The following is an 18994-nucleotide window of genomic DNA, read 5'->3' on the forward strand; positions in this document are numbered from 1 at the left end:
TATATATATATATATATATATATATTTATCTCTGTTATCATATTAATAATCAAAAAGCACGAGATACCGAAAGAAAATTGTGAGAAATTAAAAAAATATGTAATTATTGTATATAAAATTCAATCATAACTATTTAATTATAGTGCACGATTTTAATCTCCATTATTTTTTTCTACATTTCAGGATACTTTGGCAAGTATTTGAACAAGTACAATGGCTCGTATATACCGCCGGGATGGCGGGAATGGGGTGGTCTTATAATGAACTCGCGCTACTACAACTACAGCGTCAATATGAACGGCAAGAAGATAAAGCACGGCTTCGAGTACAGCAGAGACTATTATCCGGACCTGATAGCCAACGACAGCGTGGCTTTCCTAAGGCAGAGTAAACACAATTTTGCCCGGAAACCGGTCATGTTAGTCGCAAGCTTTCCAGCCCCGCACGGTCCGGAGGATTCGGCGCCGCAGTTTTCGCATCTCTTCTTCAACGTCACCACTCATCAGTGAGTACGATAAACTATCTGGTCGTGTTTGTACGCGCGCTTTTCGATCCGTAATAAAAATTTATTTGTATATCTGCTTCTCGGCGCGATTCGCTCTAATTATCGCGGATGGAACATTGTTCTTTTTTCAAATAAAAAAACAAATTAGGAATTGTGAAACTTGTCTTATAAGAATAATAAGCGCACTTCATTCAATTTTATATTCTGCAGCATTACATTAGCGAAATTTAATTATTATGATGTTTTCGTGCCCTTTGATCGAATTCAATATTATTTGCATATTATTTGTTTCATATGTATATGATGTAGAGAAAAATGTGATTTTTTACATATATATCACATAATATAAAAGATAATTAATCAGCGGAAAGAACTGAATTTTGATCTTGAATATTCATTTACATAATCAATTGGATCTTAATAAGAAATTAATTATTAAATTAATAAATAAAATAGGCACTTTCGTTTATTTTGAAAGTGCAAATCGCAACGAAGATCATTTTTAATATCATTCGTACAAATTTGACATTAGTGATAAATAATTATAAATAAAAATAATTATGCAACATTTTAGAAATTAACTTTGAGAATATAAAAAAAATTATATTTTATTTTTTATCGCGTATTATTTTATTTTGTGTGCTCCGTATTATATAATCTTCGATAAAAATACACAATCCTCTTTAATTCTCGTTGTTTTTTTACGTCCTGCGGTCTAAGCGGTCTTCTTCTCGTTAAAGCGCCCATTCCGAAAGAGTTTATGTTTCTGTCGCTCCGATGACTTCATCAGAGCGAGATGTAATGCGGTAACAAAGTATCGTACAACAATGGATATTTCGAAATCAATGTTTCCGTGATATCTTATTCAATTTGTGCTATGATATGATAAGAAGGTGTAACAAATTTGGAAATTAAGAAGTTCGCATTTCCCGCGACAGGATTCGAAAAATCAGTTTAGATATTTAGAAAGCTTCTAAAAAAGCCGTTGATATATACGATTTTCACGCTTGATGTTATACCGAATCACGTGGCTTTGATATCGAGCCGGCTCATTCGCGTCGATGCTGCCATGACAACCGCAACTTCATCGAATCGCACATACGCGCGCACCTATTATTTTTCGTTGTTGCAACCGCTTTTCTCCGCTCCCGTTAACATGTACAGCGGAGAACGCGCACAATAAGGATTGTCCCCCTTGCGGAAAAACGGGAACGGGAGGACGACCCTCGCGATGTCGATGAAGCCGGATCTCTCTCCGCGCTTTTCATTCCTTCTTTCAACAATACGTCGAACGCTTAAATTCGCACGTTTATTTCCGTCCGCGTAAAGAAAAATTCATGTCTCTCTTGGACATTAAATACACGATTAGAAGAGGAATAGAAATAGAAAACGCGAACGAATTCGTACCTGTCGGAGTGAAGGGCGCGTCAACGCATATAGGTCCTAGACTAGACACAACCATGGGATAGATATCCACAGCGATGGTATTATCGCCGAGAGTGATGGAGTGCCCTTATACACCACACCCGAGAGCGTGATGAAAAGGGGAGTGGGAACGCGTCCTTCTAACGGCCCCGCTGCGTTATTGTGCATCCACGAGACAGATATTATTACGCACACGTGTGTGTCTACCGCATCGAGAAAAAAGAAAGAATTTGTGTGTCGCAAAAATTCGCAACGAAAGTGCAATGATAGCGGGCGTGTTTCAGTTCCTCGACAAGATCTCGTTTATCACCTTGATATAGGACGAAATGTTGATTGGATAATAAAGTAGAAGCGGTAGAAGAATGATAGCTATGAAACGTTATTATTCAATTATTTTGGCAATCTCTTTAAAATTAGAATTTTGAAATGAGGATTAAAATATGCGTTTACATCGGGCATTCTCGATCGATTCATTCATTAGCTCTGACGTATATTAAGTACGGATATTCTGAAAATAAGCTTCCACGTCTATTCCCGTCGCGGTGAATTTCCTAGTGCCAAGTTTCGCAGAAAAACGACGTGCAAAAAATTGCGAGCCAACGCGAACGCTGGCGGCTGTCGGTGTCATCATCGCGTCGCGGTTGTCATCTCTCGTCAGAATGAATAAAAAGAGTTCCTGGACCACGTGTACGTTCCTGATAGCGTGCAATTCATTATCTCCGGATTTCCAAGACGCAAAGGAAAAACTCGTCACCAAATTTCACCTTGTTTTGCAATCAAGACACTTAGCCGGGTGTGATATATCGCGTTTTCGTTATTTTGTCGCATTTAATGTTAAATATACCGTGAAAATATACCGACACGCGAGAAAGAGATTGCGATGATGAAGAGAATTCGCAGAATACTCTCACGTATATGCGCGTGCTTTCGTGAAATCGGTTAACACCTCGACATTGTACATTATATTTAATTATGGCACGACATATTATATATATCGCAACCACTTATGCGGTCGCAGAGTGCCGCCCGACATTTTAATATCAAGGTTTTTATTCCGCACGCTCGTACATCACGCCATTCCCGTGTCATGCCACTCAAAAGCTAATCGACAGAAATTAATGTGTCGGGCGGCATGTAGAGTAACGTGCTTTCAGAGCGCTTTTATTGGCGCGCCTTTAAGCAATCAGTAGCCGGGCGCTAATCTAATTCCCTTTCGATGAAAGGGAATTGAGTGCATCGCAAGACAACATCATTGTAGATTAATAATGGGCGTTTCATTTCAATGACAGTTTCGTAATAATCGCAAAGTTATACAACTACGTTCACTTGAATACGAATCTTTACAACTTCGAAGCACTAATAGCGCACTCTCTTAAGCTATCTCATTGTTCTCTAACATTTTTTATATTTTATATAATCCTATACATAATCTTTTTTTGCGCGAGATATTATTAACTTGTGGAACAATCGTTATTAATTGCAACCGCAAAGAAATGTATTTATTGTTGAGAATGACAGCTAATGGCAACTGACGGTAAGATTCATTTGTAATTCAATATATAGGTGAGCGTATGAAAAGACTAGAGATAAATTTATGGTTGTACAGTACAGCTTAACTCCTACGCGATTTCTTAAGTGTTAACAACTCGCCGCGATTCGAGGCGAGTTGGATAAAGACAATTTCATTATTTATGCGTATGAGCCATGTTGCGTACACACGTTCATAAATATGCTATATGCGAATTAATATCGTCTCTGCCTCGTACATCGATAAAAGAATCGATCTATGCGTTTCGTAATATCTCATTGTTTCCTTTTGCGCGATTCACTCCGATATTATATGAATCGTAAATTTCCGTCATTGAACAGGAGATTTGAATTTCATGAATCCAAAACAGATTTAACCGTCGTTAACGTAATTACGTGTCACTGAGTAAGATCCTTGGAATACAAAAGTTAGACAACTACGTTCACTTGAATACGAATCTTTACAACTTCGAAGCACTAATAGCGCACTCTCTTAAGCTATCTCATTGTTCTCTAACATTTTTTATATTTTATATAATCCTATACATAATCTTTTTTTGCGCGAGATATTATTAACTTGTGGAACAATCGTTATTAATTGCAACCGCAAAGAAATGTATTTATTGTTGAGAATGACAGCTAATGGCAACTGACGGTAAGATTCATTTGTAATTCAATATATAGGTGAGCGTATGAAAAGACTAGAGATAAATTTATGGTTGTACAGTACAGCTTAACCCCTACGCGATTTCTTAAGTGTTAACAGCTCGCCGCGATTCGAGGCGAGTTGGATAAAGACAATTTCATTATTTATGCGTATGAGCCATGTTGCGTACACACGTTCATAAATATGCTATGTGCGAATTAACATCGTCTCTGCCTCGTACATCGATAAAAGAATCGATCTATGCATTTCGTAATATCTCATTGTTTCCTTTTACGCGATTCACTCCGATATTATATGAATCGTAAATTTCCGTCATTGCACAGGAGATTTGAATTTCATGAATCCAAAACAGATTTAACCGTCGTTAACGTAATTACGTGTCACTGAGTAAGATCCTTGGAATACAATCGCACGTGAGTCAATCTTTTAACTTTTAATTTAAGTCTTACAAACTTAATGATATTCTTTTAACTTTTAAATAGATATGAATAATTTTTTCCACATTATTATAAAGTACATAAAAATTGAAATTTATTCCGTTATTTTTATTATACAATAAAAAATATATAGTTTGTTCTAAGGAAATCGATATTAAATAAGGAAAATAGTGTTCATGAATTGATATTTTGTGTAGTACTCATAAAAAAAGAATACAATAGTTTCCGGTGGTGGTCTCTTTTACCAAAAAAGAAATATTTTTCGATTTAGAACAGAAAGGAATCGGAATTTTTTCAATAGCTAAAAATTCTGCAACAAAAGTAACCTCTAATATAAGAATACCGAGGTCAACAGGATATTACAGCGGGTAATAATGGCTTTTGTATCTCACTATTTTTATACACGTAAAGCTAAACATGACGTGCGACTAGTAAATGTAAAGTTTTATTGCTATCGTGTCGACGTTAAAAAGATACTCGGTATGTTTATGAGCTTTCTCTTAATAATGCTTGAAAGTTTTTCTTGATTTTCCTACCTGATGTAAAAAAGGCAAGAATATCTTTATTTGAATTTACAATGTCATAGAAAGAAAGGTTTATATGATATACTATATATATTCGGAAAATACAATTGAGATGTGTCCCGGAAAAAACAAACGCGTTAGTTTATGATGAGTAAAAGTTCATTTGCTGATCAATCGTTTTTGATGATAGCGTTGGACAAGAGATTAATGGACTAATACTTTTCCGCTCGCCTATATTTACGCGTTTATTCGCTCATTCGCGTATTATAATCTGTGTATTAGAATCAGTAAATATTTAATTATATTTTTACACGAAAACCGAAAATTATTATTATTAGAAATAATTATTTCTATTGATTCTTTCTAAATATTAATAAAATTTGATTTAAAAAAAGCAAATGTGGAAAAATCACAAATGTGATTAATAATCTGTCGTGTTTGATAAATTCCGATTAATTCTAATAAAGTGCAAGAAGATTTTTAACAATAAGTTTGACAAAATGCTATAAATATAAAGTTATAAATAATATACTTTATGTTCTTTAATGAATTAATTGTTTCTATTTGTTTCGTTACTTTTGCAGATTTGTAAAATTATAATTTCTAAAGTTGTATTAGTAAAATATAATTTCTCAATAAGATGCTATGAAAAAAGGAGAAGAATAACACACAACTTTATTTTTGATGTATTATATTTTTTTATGTATATTGGTCAAGGTATCAAGGATAATACTTATTATCTAAAAATAGCTTTTGCTATACATACTCTGTATATCTTTGATAAGAAACAATATGGTATGCTCATTTAGCAACTCATTTATCGCTTTGCGAGATACACGCATTCTATTTTTACCTCCGAATTGTATAAATCGCACGCAAAACAAGGAAGCTCCGCGGAGACGAACGAGGACATAAGTGAGCAGACGATGACACCCGTCTGAGTGTAAATATAATTCGCGCTCGTGGGCGAGTTAAGTGGTTGTGGCGAGATGGTAAACGCAGAATAGGCCACAATTAAGGAGATGCGATATCTCCGTTCGGGACTTACGTGGCCGGATTGCGCATTTCGTTTTAAATTTGCTTAAACTGCGGAAAATTTACGACAGCGAGGAGCTGGAAGGTCATATGATAGAATTAACATGAATTGCGCGGACATTAAAGAGTTCCTCCCTTCCTCCTCATTCTATCTCTTACGTATTTTTCTGTGAAGTATTTAACTCTTTTTCATCTCTGTTTTTTCAAGGAAACATCTATTTCGTTTTTATCTGATCGTGACGTACTTGCAACGACCCATTTAGATTTTATGCTGGAAATGAGATTTATATTATATGTCAACCTAGTTTTACATAAAATCTATCAAATATTTTTTTTAGAGTCGTCTCCCCATTTTTTAATAAAAATTTGATTTGATCCATTATCTCGTGGAGAAACAGAAAATAGTATTTTAATTTTTCCAATATTAAATAAATTATTTCAAATTAAAAACTCCTCTTACATTTTTCTTGAATTCATCTTAGAAATATGATTTATTGTAGTTTTGAAGCTAATTTGCCTAAATCTTACAATTTTTTCAATTGTTCATATCTTAGTAATTTTTAATGATAAATGATGTAAATGAATTGATAAATTTTATCCGAATTAATAAATAATATCTCTAACTCTATTATACCCTACTAATTATATGAACCATAATTAGAAATCTCTCTCTTGCGGTTTTTTTCGTTCTTCATAATATGGTATCAAAAAAAGATCATTTCCATCTTTTATCGGCTCTTTATTTTCTTTGAAATTTAAAGTATATGCATATTCTCAAAGACCTATTCCCGCGGCGTGTCCTGCACGAGAACCCATCAATAAAACAAAGATTCTGCGTGCGGTATGAGCGCTCCTGAAGGACATGAAGAAAGGTGAAGAGCCAATTACCCATAATTTCGTGTCTCGCGTAATTGGAGGAGGAGAAAGAGGCAGCAGTCCGTCTCAAGAGTTTCCGTCTCCCGTACTTCAGCTCGCCGTCTCATCGGCGATCTCTCTTGCTAGCCGCGGAGAATTAATTCAATTTCGGTCTAGCTGACGAGGCTTCCCGGGACAAAACTATGCTGCACGTTCCTAAATTCTGAGCGCTTAAGACCTTGCTACCAATGGAACGCGATTGTAATTAAGGATGATGTCGCGTGGCTGCCAAGATTTCGCGATATAGCACTGAGTTAGCTATCAGCGAGTTTCTTGCGAAAATGGAAGATCAAAGACGATCCTTTCGGGAATCCTCAGTAGATGATAGACCGAAACCGCGCGAATCAGTTCAATATATTGAAACCACGAAGATCGATATTTAATATAATGCGATTTTCTCTAATATAATGCAGCGATGTTATAAAAGTATGTATCTTAAAATATATGTTTATCACTTCCATGATAAAAAAAATCTACTTTGAACTTGGAAGGAAACAATAATTCAAACAATAAATTTTGTGAACTATACGCAGATTATTTAAAAAGTGCATAAGTGGAATAATTAAAAACGTTTTTTTACATTTTACGTTTTCTGAAAGATAATATAATGTATATGGTTGAACTAGTAGATATTTTCAAATTATATTTTTAACTGTTTAGATATTTATACATTTTCATCTTTATATATATTTCTCGTAATAATTAATATATAATAGCGTACCTGATATTCGTCAATTTTTACCTTCTCGTTATATATTTTATTCAATTTTTTTATCTGATAAAGTTCACACATATATTAGGCTCTTATTAAAAGATGAAAATATAGATTTTGTAGGAAAGGTTCAATAGGACAATTTTTATTTATTATGTTCAAACACAAATTTTTAATTTAAGAAAAAAATAAAATTTTATCCATGTTTGCGAAATACGATCGAAAAATAATTTACGTATATTTAATGAATTGTCTGTATTGTTTGCATTTCAGCACACCGGCATACGATTATGCACCGAATCCCGATAAACAGTGGATACTCCAAGTTACGCAGAAAATGCAACCTATCCATAAGCAGTTTACAGATCTCTTAATGACGAAACGACTGCAAACTTTACAAAGCGTTGATGCTGCCGTAGATAGAGTACGTATCATGCTTCACATTTGCATTGCACAATTACTTATACACACACACACAATGTTCGGAATTTAAAAAATCATTATATATAATTATGTCAACAGAAAACTATTTTACACATTCACCATAAAAAGTATTAAAATATTTATCAATCGCCTATATTAATTCTATTATAGATTTATCAAGAATTGAAGGATTTGGGTGAACTGGATAATACGTATATTATTTATACGTCCGATCATGGATATCATTTAGGACAGTTCGGGCTTATAAAAGGCAAGAGCTTTCCATTCGAATTCGATGTAAGGGTACCATTTCTCATTAGAGGTCCTGGCGTCGAACCTGGATCCATGTAAGTCTCTCTCAATTACGCATTTAATATTTTGAGCGTCCTTTGTTATTAAAACTTAAAATTGCATGCTTTATCTAGTGATTATTTGAGTAATGAACTGCAGATTAGTTCTTTCTATGTCATGGAAGAGAAAAAAAAATATAAAATTTATATGTATTAACTAAAAAACTAAATATTTAATGGATATTACATGTGCATGTTTGTGGATTGATTGTAATCATAATTTTTCGTATATCAGCGCGGACGCAACAATATTTTTAATACATATATCATTGTGTAATCAATGTGTAATCTCTTTATATATTTTTCTCACGTTCTCTTATTAAATAATGTACAATTGTCCCTCGTTTTATAAATACATTCTATTCTCGAGTGGATAACAATTCGAACAAGCAATGTGCAATAATTTCTCGTTAATAAACGGGAGAATGCAATAGCATGGCAAGGCGTTCCTATGTCTTGTCACGGTTCGACATCAAAGGTACAATCTACTTGTTCCCTTAACTCCAGGCAAGATTTCACGGTAATAAATAGAGCGTTTGCCTGTAAGTGGTTTCTCGCCGTCTCCTGGAATTACGGAGTTCCGGACCCCGCCCGAGAGTCCCGAAATAAATTATCCTTATAGTCCATGAAACCGAGCCATAAAAGACAGATGGTATAACGTGGTAATTAAAAGAACAGATTACTGATACTTCCTAATCACTGTGATTAGCCTACGATCATTATTAAGTCAAATAGCATTTTTAGAAAATTAAATTATTCTTTTCGAAGAATACTATATCTCCATAAAAACTATTAGAAGAACAAGAAAAAAAATATTAATTAAAAATTCAGATTGTTTGTTATTTTAATAAGCTGCAAGTACATTAATCATGATATGATAAGAAAAGTATAAAGAGAAGATGCATTTTCTATTTTCTATCATCTTCATTTTCTATTATGTTCTTCCATTTAGCTATATATCAAATTAAAAATAATGATTTATGTACTAAAAATTCCCTTGTTATCATTTTTTCTTAAATACAAGATTAAGCAGAATTAAATCGACAAAATTAAAATTTTTGTAGTTAGAACACAATTTTTAACCATAGGTCTCTGTCCAATATTTTAGAAAAAATAAACTGAACATTATTAATTATAATCAAAAAGTTAATAATTCTTTATTTAAAATAATTCAAATACTTTGAAAATGCGCCTATATAACTATAAGAAATTTATACGATACAAAATGTACTGCGGTATACGAGTTATTATAATATCGATATTCGCGGAACTTTGGCTACCGCACGAGTTGGCTTTCGTTCGTGAAAAGTCGTTCAAGAACAAATAAACGTCAGAAAGTCTAAGGCACGATTAAGGTCGTAATAAAACATCCACATAACGTTGCAGAGTAGATGACATAGTTTTGAACATCGATCTGGCGCCGACGTTCTTGGATATTGCCGGCGTCGAAACGCCACCACAGATGGATGGTCGTTCCTTCAAGAAACTATTTCTCAAGTAAGTACGTTCGTAGTTCCTTCTCAAGATTTATTTAAGATGTTCTTTTTAAATCTTTTCGCTTATTATTTTTTATATTTATATTTTATTTTTATACATATTTTGTATATTTTTAACATTTAAAAAGCTGAAAAGTATACATCAAAAAAAAATTTATAATGAAGCTTTATTTAAAAAATTCAAAAGAATTATTTTATTTTCGATGTATAACCCGAATAATAATTCATTGATCTTAATTGTCTATAATGTATTACATCAAACGCATATCTCTGACAATATTCGCGATATAATAATTTTCAGTTGGACGTAGAGCTTAACATTCTTAAATATCGAACTTTTTAATGCGGGTTACGTAATCGGATTTCAGTCCATAGCGAGTTAAAAAAAAAGTCCTGTTTTATTTCTTATAACTTCATTATAATCTATTAGAACTTTCTGATTTTATTAAGCAAAATCACGTTATTAAAGCGTACTTTTTGCTGCACCACTTTTTGTAATTTTTACTCTGTAGCGAGTAAAAATTTCCATCTTGTGTGTAACTTCATTGTATATAATTATATTATATTATAATCTCGTTATATATACAATATACGTGAAGCATAATATTTTTCAATGTCCCATGCCGATCGCATTTCTCGCTTGTGAGTAAAGGCTCTTGTTACAGTAGCAAGCATGGTAGAAGGTCGAAGTTCAAGTGGCCTGATACATTCCTGATCGAGTCCTCTGGCCGCCGAGAGACTCCGGAATCTATCGCTGAATCGAGGGCGCGGGAAGCTAAGAGGCAAAATGCTACACAGGTTAAGCAGCCACCGAGTTCGACGCCGGAAGAGGACGATAATATCCCAGATACAGATACGGATGTTGAAGCGGAGCATCGATTTACAGAGAGTGACATCGGAAGTGACATTGGAAGTGATCAAGATATTTCAGACGACGAAGATCTTGAAGATTCGATTATGGACGAGACAAGTAAGTTAATTATTATTATAATATAAAATTCGAATCTTCATTCCGTTATCGGCAGTTTATTTTTTACAAATATTTTCGCAGTGCAGATTATATAAATATTTCTATATATAAGGGATATTCAAAACGAACCGATATGATCGAGATTTTAAGAATTAGATATGTGCAAATGGGGTCAATCAATTAATTCATAAAGTTATTATATTCGACGATCTATTGGAATTTATGAGAGAATGAGATTGTACAGATATATATATGATTCATTACATTGTGAATTATTTCCAATATTACAATCAGTTAATGGAAATCGATCATTAGAGGTTGACGTCAAGTATTTCACTCCTCTTTCTTTTATTATTCGAAAAATTAAATCGAAATGTGCTAACTGTATATAAATGGATAGTTTAATTCATTCATGTGTTTTTATTCAAGCGTAAAAAGCGCAAGATAGAATCGCGATATTTTGCATGAATATTAAGTAATTTATATTAATTATTATAGTGCATTGTCACATTTCATGCATTTCCGATGATATTTGCGATGTAATAATTTTCAGTAGAGCTTAACATCCTTAAATGTCTTTAATACGAGTCACGTAATCGGATTTCGCTCCGTGGTATTAGTTAATAAATTGATTTCATAAAAACATGGATAGATCCTTTGATTCGACTCGAGAGAAATGTTCCAAACGCATAGCAGTTGGATTATAAGTTTAGCTTACCGTTACAGCCAGCTGCTGTATATTGCGTATTACATGTACAAGCGTGGAAGAACGAGTTCTTTCCCTGATATGCATTAGCATAAGTACCCGGTTCCTGGGATTGACAGGACATTTTTCGCCTTCTTATATACATCTTTCGAGATTATCGAGCACTTTGTCACGAGGATATTTTCAGGATAAAAAAAGTGCGAATAAAAGCGATGTAAATATACATATTTATATCTCACGAAATGTTCTTTTAACGTTTCTCAAACTTGCGTAAAGGATATAACTTTTGTACGTGTTGAATTATTGCGGCGAAGAAGGTGGTCTTACAAGCGTAGTTTCTTTTTTGGGATTCTTGCAGGGAAACATGCGACGTTCAATTCTAATTCTACTTTATTACCTTCCAAGAACTGTACTTATATCGCAGTTTATTTCTTCGCTCGCGACAGAGTTCGCAATAATATCGTCAAATTATTCCTCTTTATCGTTGCAGATGCAAACCTTCGACGAAACTAAATATTTCGCTAAATATTTCGTTGCTCCAATATCGCGTCATTTTTAATTTTACGATTGTCTGTTTCCATTTCAATTTTCGTGTTATCTATATCATAAATATTTTATGGTCAAATATCTATTTCATTCTGAGACCATCTTGGTTTCTTTCTTTTGAAGCAATCATGCATTCAGAAATGGAAATTTCAAAGAATTCTTTAAAAAAGGAATCATGTGCACTCTATATAAAAATTGTCTTTTATAAAAAATTTTTCCTATAAAAATTAGCTTGCAAATGCCTTTGAAAAGGAATTCGCAGACATATGTATGTCGATGAGAGAAATTAATTAAAAAAAGATCCTTCGTTATAGAATTACATATTGTACACTTGTTCTTCTAGGCTCTGATCCGCATCTCGACAATAGGGTGCATGCTATGCACACACCTTTCGCGACGAAGCACGAACGTCTCGCGGCGGAGTGCTCGCGACCGGAAACGCAAGCCGATTGTCTTCCCGGACAGAAGTGGCGATGCGAGAGGGATGGACACCGGTGGCGACGACACAAGTGTAGATACGCGGTGCCACCACCGCAAAGGGTTTCCAAGAAGTGCGCTTGTTTCACACCCCACGGAGTGGTGTACACGAGGCTCGAATCTAACGATTACGACGGGCAAAGATACAGTCCCTCAAGGGATCGCCGACCCGCGGATTTTTACGGTGACATGACGGGATATCTCCACAAACGAGGTGAATATCTTTAACTGATAAAAAAATCTTAGATTTATATATTTTATCATAGATACAAAAATTAAGGAATTAATAAAGGTATATGCTTATCAAAAAATTTTAAATTTTTAAGGTCAACTTCATTTTTAATATTTTTAAAAAATATCTCAAATTATTTTGTAATAATTGTTATAAAATTATCATAAGATAATTATAAGAAAGATAATTTGACATAGGCAAGCGAGAAGTGTCGGATGAGGAGTTTGGCGATTATTTCAATTTGGAAGACGAACGGGACAGCCGTGCGATTGACGAAGAAGATGACGAAAACTTCCTCCAGGAGCTAGATCTGTTAACACAGGAAGTGAAAGAAGAGTACGAGACTGCACAATCTAGGTATGAAAATGATCAGATATCGCGGCATTGAAATTAGCTTATTATTGAAATATCATAAATGACATTTGCATTTCAGAAATAATAATGGAATGAAATTCATGGACGTTCGTGACGATGAAAGCAACAGGCAAGATAAACTTGCCGTTGACTACTTGGATTACGGCTATACTATAAACGACTTCGATCTCACCTTGGATAAGATCATTAAAGGTCGGCTAAATGTAGACGATGTGATAAAAAGGCATCGGAGAGTACGGAGAAGTGCTACGAAGAAGGATTCTATAGAGCACGTCACGAAGATTATGGAAAGCATAGAGGAAGAATTAGATGACTTGAAGGTAAGGTTCGGAAAACAAAATATCTCAACTTTCAATACAATTATTGTACGTATTATCGTGATAATGTAAAAAGCCGATTTGCGATTCTTATCAATAGCAAACTCAAGTTCGTCATACATCCGAGATAGAGAAGACACTATCGCCAAAATGTCTAGTTTTACCGGAAGGCGGCGTAAATTGTACCGAAGCTGTATATCAGGATCCTAACGAATGGCGGATATCGAGACGAGAGATCGAGCAGCAAATTCGGGAGATGCGGATGCAGCTGGAAACGTTGAAAGTAAATTATATTGATAATTAATTCGTTTTTACAGTAAAGTTTCACGGTAATAATAACAAACACGTTTGCAGGAGATTCGCCGGCACTTGATGATCAAACGACCGCAGTTCGTGGACAATGAGGAGAAGCTCGCCGACGCGGAAGAAACTCTTGATTCGCGTAAGATTCATCATCATCATCTGCCAAAGGGTCACACGAGTCGTCACCATAAAAAACATGATAAAATTGCTCACACTACCGTGGATCGCGAGACAACTACAGAATCCGCAACGAAGATCGACACAACTCTAAGTAACGAGAAAGTATCGATGGAAGGAAAGCTCGATAAATACAATACAACTTCTTTCGAGACTTTTACCACCGAAACTAGTGTTGAAACGTCAACGACGACGATTTTAACGACGATTAAGTTAAAGAAAACGCCCCGTCGCCAGAAGATTAAAGAAACATCCGCAAACAGAACGGAAATCGAAGAGGATAAACCGCAGAGACGCAGAAAAGTGCATCACCATCGTAAAAACAACACGCTGCTTACCAATAGTGTTCACGACGATGTACTTCGCGTGAATACAACCGATATTAGCGATATAACATTGTCTACAACTCGAGATCCTACGACTAGCGAGAGACACACTTACGGTCGACAAAAATCCACAACTGTTCCTACTACAATTACGGAAGCAAGTACTGCGAGACGAGAATTTATCGATGTATCCAGGACCAATAGCGACTTGAATCAAGATCATATTACGGAATCAATCGCAGTTACTGAATCGGGGACGACTATAACGATGACTTCGATACACAAAATAGAGAACGTGCCGAGAACCAGCGCAACTATTGGTAAAGGTTCAAGTTCTAATCGATCTCGAAGTACATCCCTGACGATACCGACGACTACGCCATTGCCGAGGAAGTTTTCCAAGATACAGAGGAACAGGACGTCGGGAATTCTCGGACCAGCGAGGATAGACGTTACTATTCTCGAAGCTCCTGACAGGAAACATAAACAGGGTAAGATTGCGAATGAAATATTTACGATCCCGATCGGTGTTCTAATTTCTATCTTTAAATGGTTTTCCATCGTATAATGTTTAATATAGGTATAACCACAATCAGTAATAACGGCCGTTTACCGCCGATAATGAACAATCCATTAGAAGCTCGACACAAATGCTACTGCGCGCCAGATACGAAGAGAGACGAGAAGGAATTGGCTAGAGAGGAGAGACGCAGATTGAAGGAAGAGCAGGAGCGAAAGCTCAGGAAGAAGGCTAAGCTGGAGAAGGAATGTCTGACAGAGAGAATGAACTGTTTCGAGCACGATAACGATCACTGGCGTACCGCACCTTTGTGGAACGCGGGACCATTCTGTTTTTGCATGAATGCTAATAATAATACATATTCCTGCCTACGCACAATCAACGTGACGCACAATTTCCTTTACTGCGAGTTCACGACGGGATTAGTGACGTATTATAATTTAAGAATCGGTAAGTATACGCAAAAGAAATCTTAAGAAGCGCGGAATTTCAAGAAAGAGACGACTGATAGATATCTTAATTTCTGTTAGATCCATTTGAACAGTGGAATAGAATATCGTCTTTGACATCTTCTGAAAAATCCTATCTGCACGATCAATTGGAGCATTTGAAGGGATGTAAAGGTACATGGGATTGTACAGTTGGCAGCGCTAGGGAGGCCATGCCACAGCTACAGCAACATCAACGATATATCTCGAAAAGAAAATATAGCGATGCGTTCGGTACGTTTCACAAAGATATAAGCAATCATTTATATATCATATATATTTAGATTATAGAACATAAAAATTTTATAAATTATTTTAATAGAAGATATATTTGTACCTTCGGCGTTGCAAATTATACGCGAAAGCGAACTCGGCGGCCCATCAAATAAAAGACGAAAGAAGTTACAAAAGCAAGTATCTATATTAGAATATCATCTAAAATTTTTTAAAATTTTTGAACAGTTTATTATATATATATGAGTGTTTAATATGTAATATGTAACACCGTTTTTAAATTTTAGTTGGAATAGGCGCAATAGAAGCTGGCAAAGTAGCTGGCGACATCATCAAGATACAATGAATCCCCGCCGTCATAGCAATAGACATCAATATTGATCAATATACCTTTTTTTTTTTATATACGCTTTAACAACCGCGTGAAAAATGCCTTAGGTATACATTGATTTCGCAATGCATTTAGTAGTCTAATTTATTTAGTGATAAATAACAAGAATACCATGGTGATATTTAAATTAATAATCTTTCGATCCTCCATAGTAGATGTTCATCATTCGCATCATGCATGTTTTTAATATAATATTTTGTGGCAACTATTGAATTTAGCTATAGGAATTTTATGTGCACTATATGTGGAGCATTCATTTAAATTTATAGATATGCGAAATAAATTTTATATTATTGGGATTATACAATTAAAGACATAAAGAGGTGATTTTATTTCATTTCATATTATTTATGAGAAATTATTCGCTCTTTTTGAAAGTTTACTGGAAATATTTAGTAAATAAATAAAAATTTGAGATAAAAAGCTTGTCTAATCATATTTCGAAATTTTCGAGATATGCATGACATGTATGTATAAAGGCAATTCTTCGTAAATTAATTAAATAATATTATTACCTTTTCTAGTATAAACGTCTTTTGGCTGAAAATTTTTTTGAATACGACAAATTATTATTAGAATCAACTGTCTAATAGAAGACTGTGAATGCACAACGAAAAAAATGACTCGATCTTCCCTTGCCAATTGTGATCTTTCTGCGAATATTATTATTTGCATAATAATTGGAAAGAAATGTTTATCAAATGCTGCCAATTTAATTTTTAATTCTCCTATTGCCTTCATATAAAATATGAAAATACAGATGTTCTTATAATGCACACTGCCAAAAAATTTTACCAAGTATTGATATTCATTATATATCTTGATATTGATCCTAGAACAAGGATGGATGATTTAAACTTTTTAGTAGAATTTTTTCAAGATTATATGAAAATTGTAAATATCATTGCACGTATAATTGTAGAATTTTCATTTGGAATCCTGTTTTAATTTCATGTGATATGTCACCATTTTATATTGCTTTAATGAATGCACAGCTGTTTTAGTAGCAGAATGAATATAATTATTAGCAATGTACAATATTAGGGAAAGTAAAATGCTGATATACATATGTTTAAAAAAAAGTTATTAGATAACTACTGAAAAAATATGAAGATAATATGCACGTGTAATTTAACATATAAATATTGCTGCTTAAAGCATAATTACAAGTTTTCTATAATTTATGTTTTTATATTTCACAAATTTTTTGATGATATAACTATGTACTACTTTATGAAAATTTAATTTATTGTTTAAGATACATGTTATAATGCTGTATAAAAACTTAAGATTCTATGTAGCAATAGTAATTAATTTTCTAATCAGCATTCTATTTTTCCTAATAAAATTCTCTGTATCGTATATTAAATTGTTATTCATCTATTTTCATTGAAGCAAATGTAATAGGAGGAAAATATATATTCAAATCGTCTAGAATTTAGAAGATAAACATTTTGTCCATGTGGTATGACATACTACACATTTCTCTCTTTGATTATAAGAAGAGAAGAGGTACATTAAACTAAAATGATTATTCAGTTACCACAAAAACTCAATCATATATACATGTGTATATATATAGACAATGAGAAGTAGACAAATAATTTATATGTTTAATTGAAATTGTAGGATGTTGAACAAATTCATGTGTGGAAGAAATAATTCAACAAATATTTTTTTGAATTTTGTATACATTGAATTCTGTAATAAAATGTTACTTTTCAGAAAATTAACTTACATGTTTTTTCAATAAAATATATAGCTATTATCCTTTTGTTAAATTATAGAAAAGGTAAGAAATTTGTGAATCATTTAAGAAAATCAAAGGTCAAGAGGATCATCTAATTCATCATAAGTCTCAAAAATATTGACGGCATTGATATGATCCCCGTTAGATTTAGTATTATCTGGCATATCGCAGCTATCATCAATACAGGAATTACGATTAAAACTCATAGAACATAATTCCTTTGTCTCATTGTTAACATCTTCATTTTCAGAATCAGTATCATCTAAACATTTTTCAAAACTTAATAAATCTTTATTTATATTATTACATAGGAATTCCTTACCTGGTGTTATATCGTCGGTTTTCTTATCAAAAACCAAATCTTCTGTCTCTGATGATTCAAAATATTTTGTCCATTTGTTCTCAGTGTTGTCACTAGCCGATTCTTCAGGAATATTTGCAAATGTGTCACAAGCATCATCTTGCTCAGAAGATATAAAGAATGTATTATTTGCTTTCATAGCATTCAATTGTTGGACATGAAGACGACAATCTCGTCCAGATCCTTGAAAATATATCTAGAAATATAAATAATTAAGATTTAATCACAAAATACATAAGAAGTTATCATAAAAAGTCATAGTTGTCATCATTAATGATCTTTTAAATAAGTACCTGCTGTACAGATTGTTTTGCATTACACAACTTGCAGTTCCACTTGGGTGCTTTTTTAACTATATGTACCTATAAAAATACAAAAATATAAGAAAGATACAAAGTAAAGTACAAGTTATAACAAATGTTAATATTAACAACCTATTTTATGCTTACTTGGTACATTTTGCAAGAATAACAACACAAAACGTTCATTTCTTGTGGCATTGTTAAAACAAATCAGTTGAAATTTGATTGAAAAAAAAAAAAAAAACTGGAAGAAAGAATTGTGCGAAACTTCAAATCTGTGAGAACAAGTGTGGCCAACATACAAGATGCACATGCATATATCCAACATAAAGTACTGAATTTATAGAGAGCGGATTTTATACGAACAGACCTATATATTATGAATAATGATCATAAGCATATATAATTATTATGATACAACACGAAAGAATATAGAGGAAAATCAAAGTTATTGTGTGAGGAATCCAAATTTAGAGGAATCCTACTGTATATTGCTTTAAATA

At 33.6% G+C, this 18994-nt stretch overlaps 2 protein-coding genes across 11 annotated transcripts in view; one reads left to right on the forward strand and one right to left on the reverse strand.

The window, feature by feature from the left end:
- Positions 1–17811, forward strand: part of LOC115234731 (extracellular sulfatase SULF-1 homolog) — a 72911-nt gene extending 55100 nt beyond the window's left edge. For 7 of the 10 annotated variants that reach the window (XM_029806039.1, XM_029806056.1, XM_029806070.1 and 4 more), the window contains 14 exons: positions 184–505; positions 8021–8171; positions 8342–8517; positions 9907–10017; positions 10682–10986; positions 12582–12929; positions 13145–13304; positions 13381–13642; positions 13740–13922; positions 13994–14936; positions 15026–15415; positions 15496–15687; positions 15776–15863; positions 15975–17807. In XM_029806039.1, coding sequence (XP_029661899.1) covers positions 184–505; positions 8021–8171; positions 8342–8517; positions 9907–10017; positions 10682–10986; positions 12582–12929; positions 13145–13304; positions 13381–13642; positions 13740–13922; positions 13994–14936; positions 15026–15415; positions 15496–15687; positions 15776–15863; positions 15975–16068 — 3725 coding nt within the window. In that variant the 3' untranslated portion in view covers positions 16069–17807. Of the gene's footprint in view, positions 1–183; positions 506–8020; positions 8172–8341; positions 8518–9906; positions 10018–10681; positions 10987–12581; positions 12930–13144; positions 13305–13380; positions 13643–13739; positions 13923–13993; positions 14937–15025; positions 15416–15495; positions 15688–15775; positions 15864–15974 lie in introns of all 10 variants that reach the window. The other 3 variants (XM_029806098.1, XM_029806090.1, XM_029806107.1) reach the window with 3 other exon arrangements.
- On the reverse strand, positions 16406–18896 carry LOC115234853 (MRN complex-interacting protein). Its single transcript, XM_029806204.1, has 4 exons — positions 18639–18896; positions 18483–18551; positions 18151–18385; positions 16406–18090 (listed from the first exon to the last, which is right to left on the reverse strand). The coding sequence occupies exons 1-4, from the start codon at positions 18687–18689 to the stop codon at positions 17900–17902; spliced, it is 546 nt and encodes a 181-aa protein (XP_029662064.1). The 5' UTR covers positions 18690–18896; the 3' UTR covers positions 16406–17899.
- Between the last annotated feature and the right edge of the window lie 98 nt (positions 18897–18994).

The sequence above is a fragment of the Formica exsecta genome, unplaced genomic scaffold (assembly GCF_003651465.1).
Source record: "Formica exsecta isolate Colony F162 unplaced genomic scaffold, ASM365146v1 scaffold108, whole genome shotgun sequence".
In the NCBI taxonomy this organism is placed as follows: Eukaryota; Metazoa; Arthropoda; class Insecta; order Hymenoptera; family Formicidae; genus Formica; species Formica exsecta.

Excerpts from the sequence above, each read along its gene's own strand:
- LOC115234853 (XM_029806204.1), bottom strand. The coding sequence starts at position 18,689 with ATGCCACAAGAAATGAACGTTTTGTGTTGTTATTCTTGCAAAATGTAC. Across the intron at positions 18,552-18,638 it reads ATTCTTGCAAAATGTACCAA|GTACATATAGTTAAAAAAGC; the intron begins GTAAGCATAAAA and ends GTATTTTTATAG. Across the intron at positions 18,386-18,482 it reads CAAAACAATCTGTACAGCAG|ATATATTTTCAAGGATCTGG; the intron begins GTACTTATTTAA and ends TTATATTTCTAG.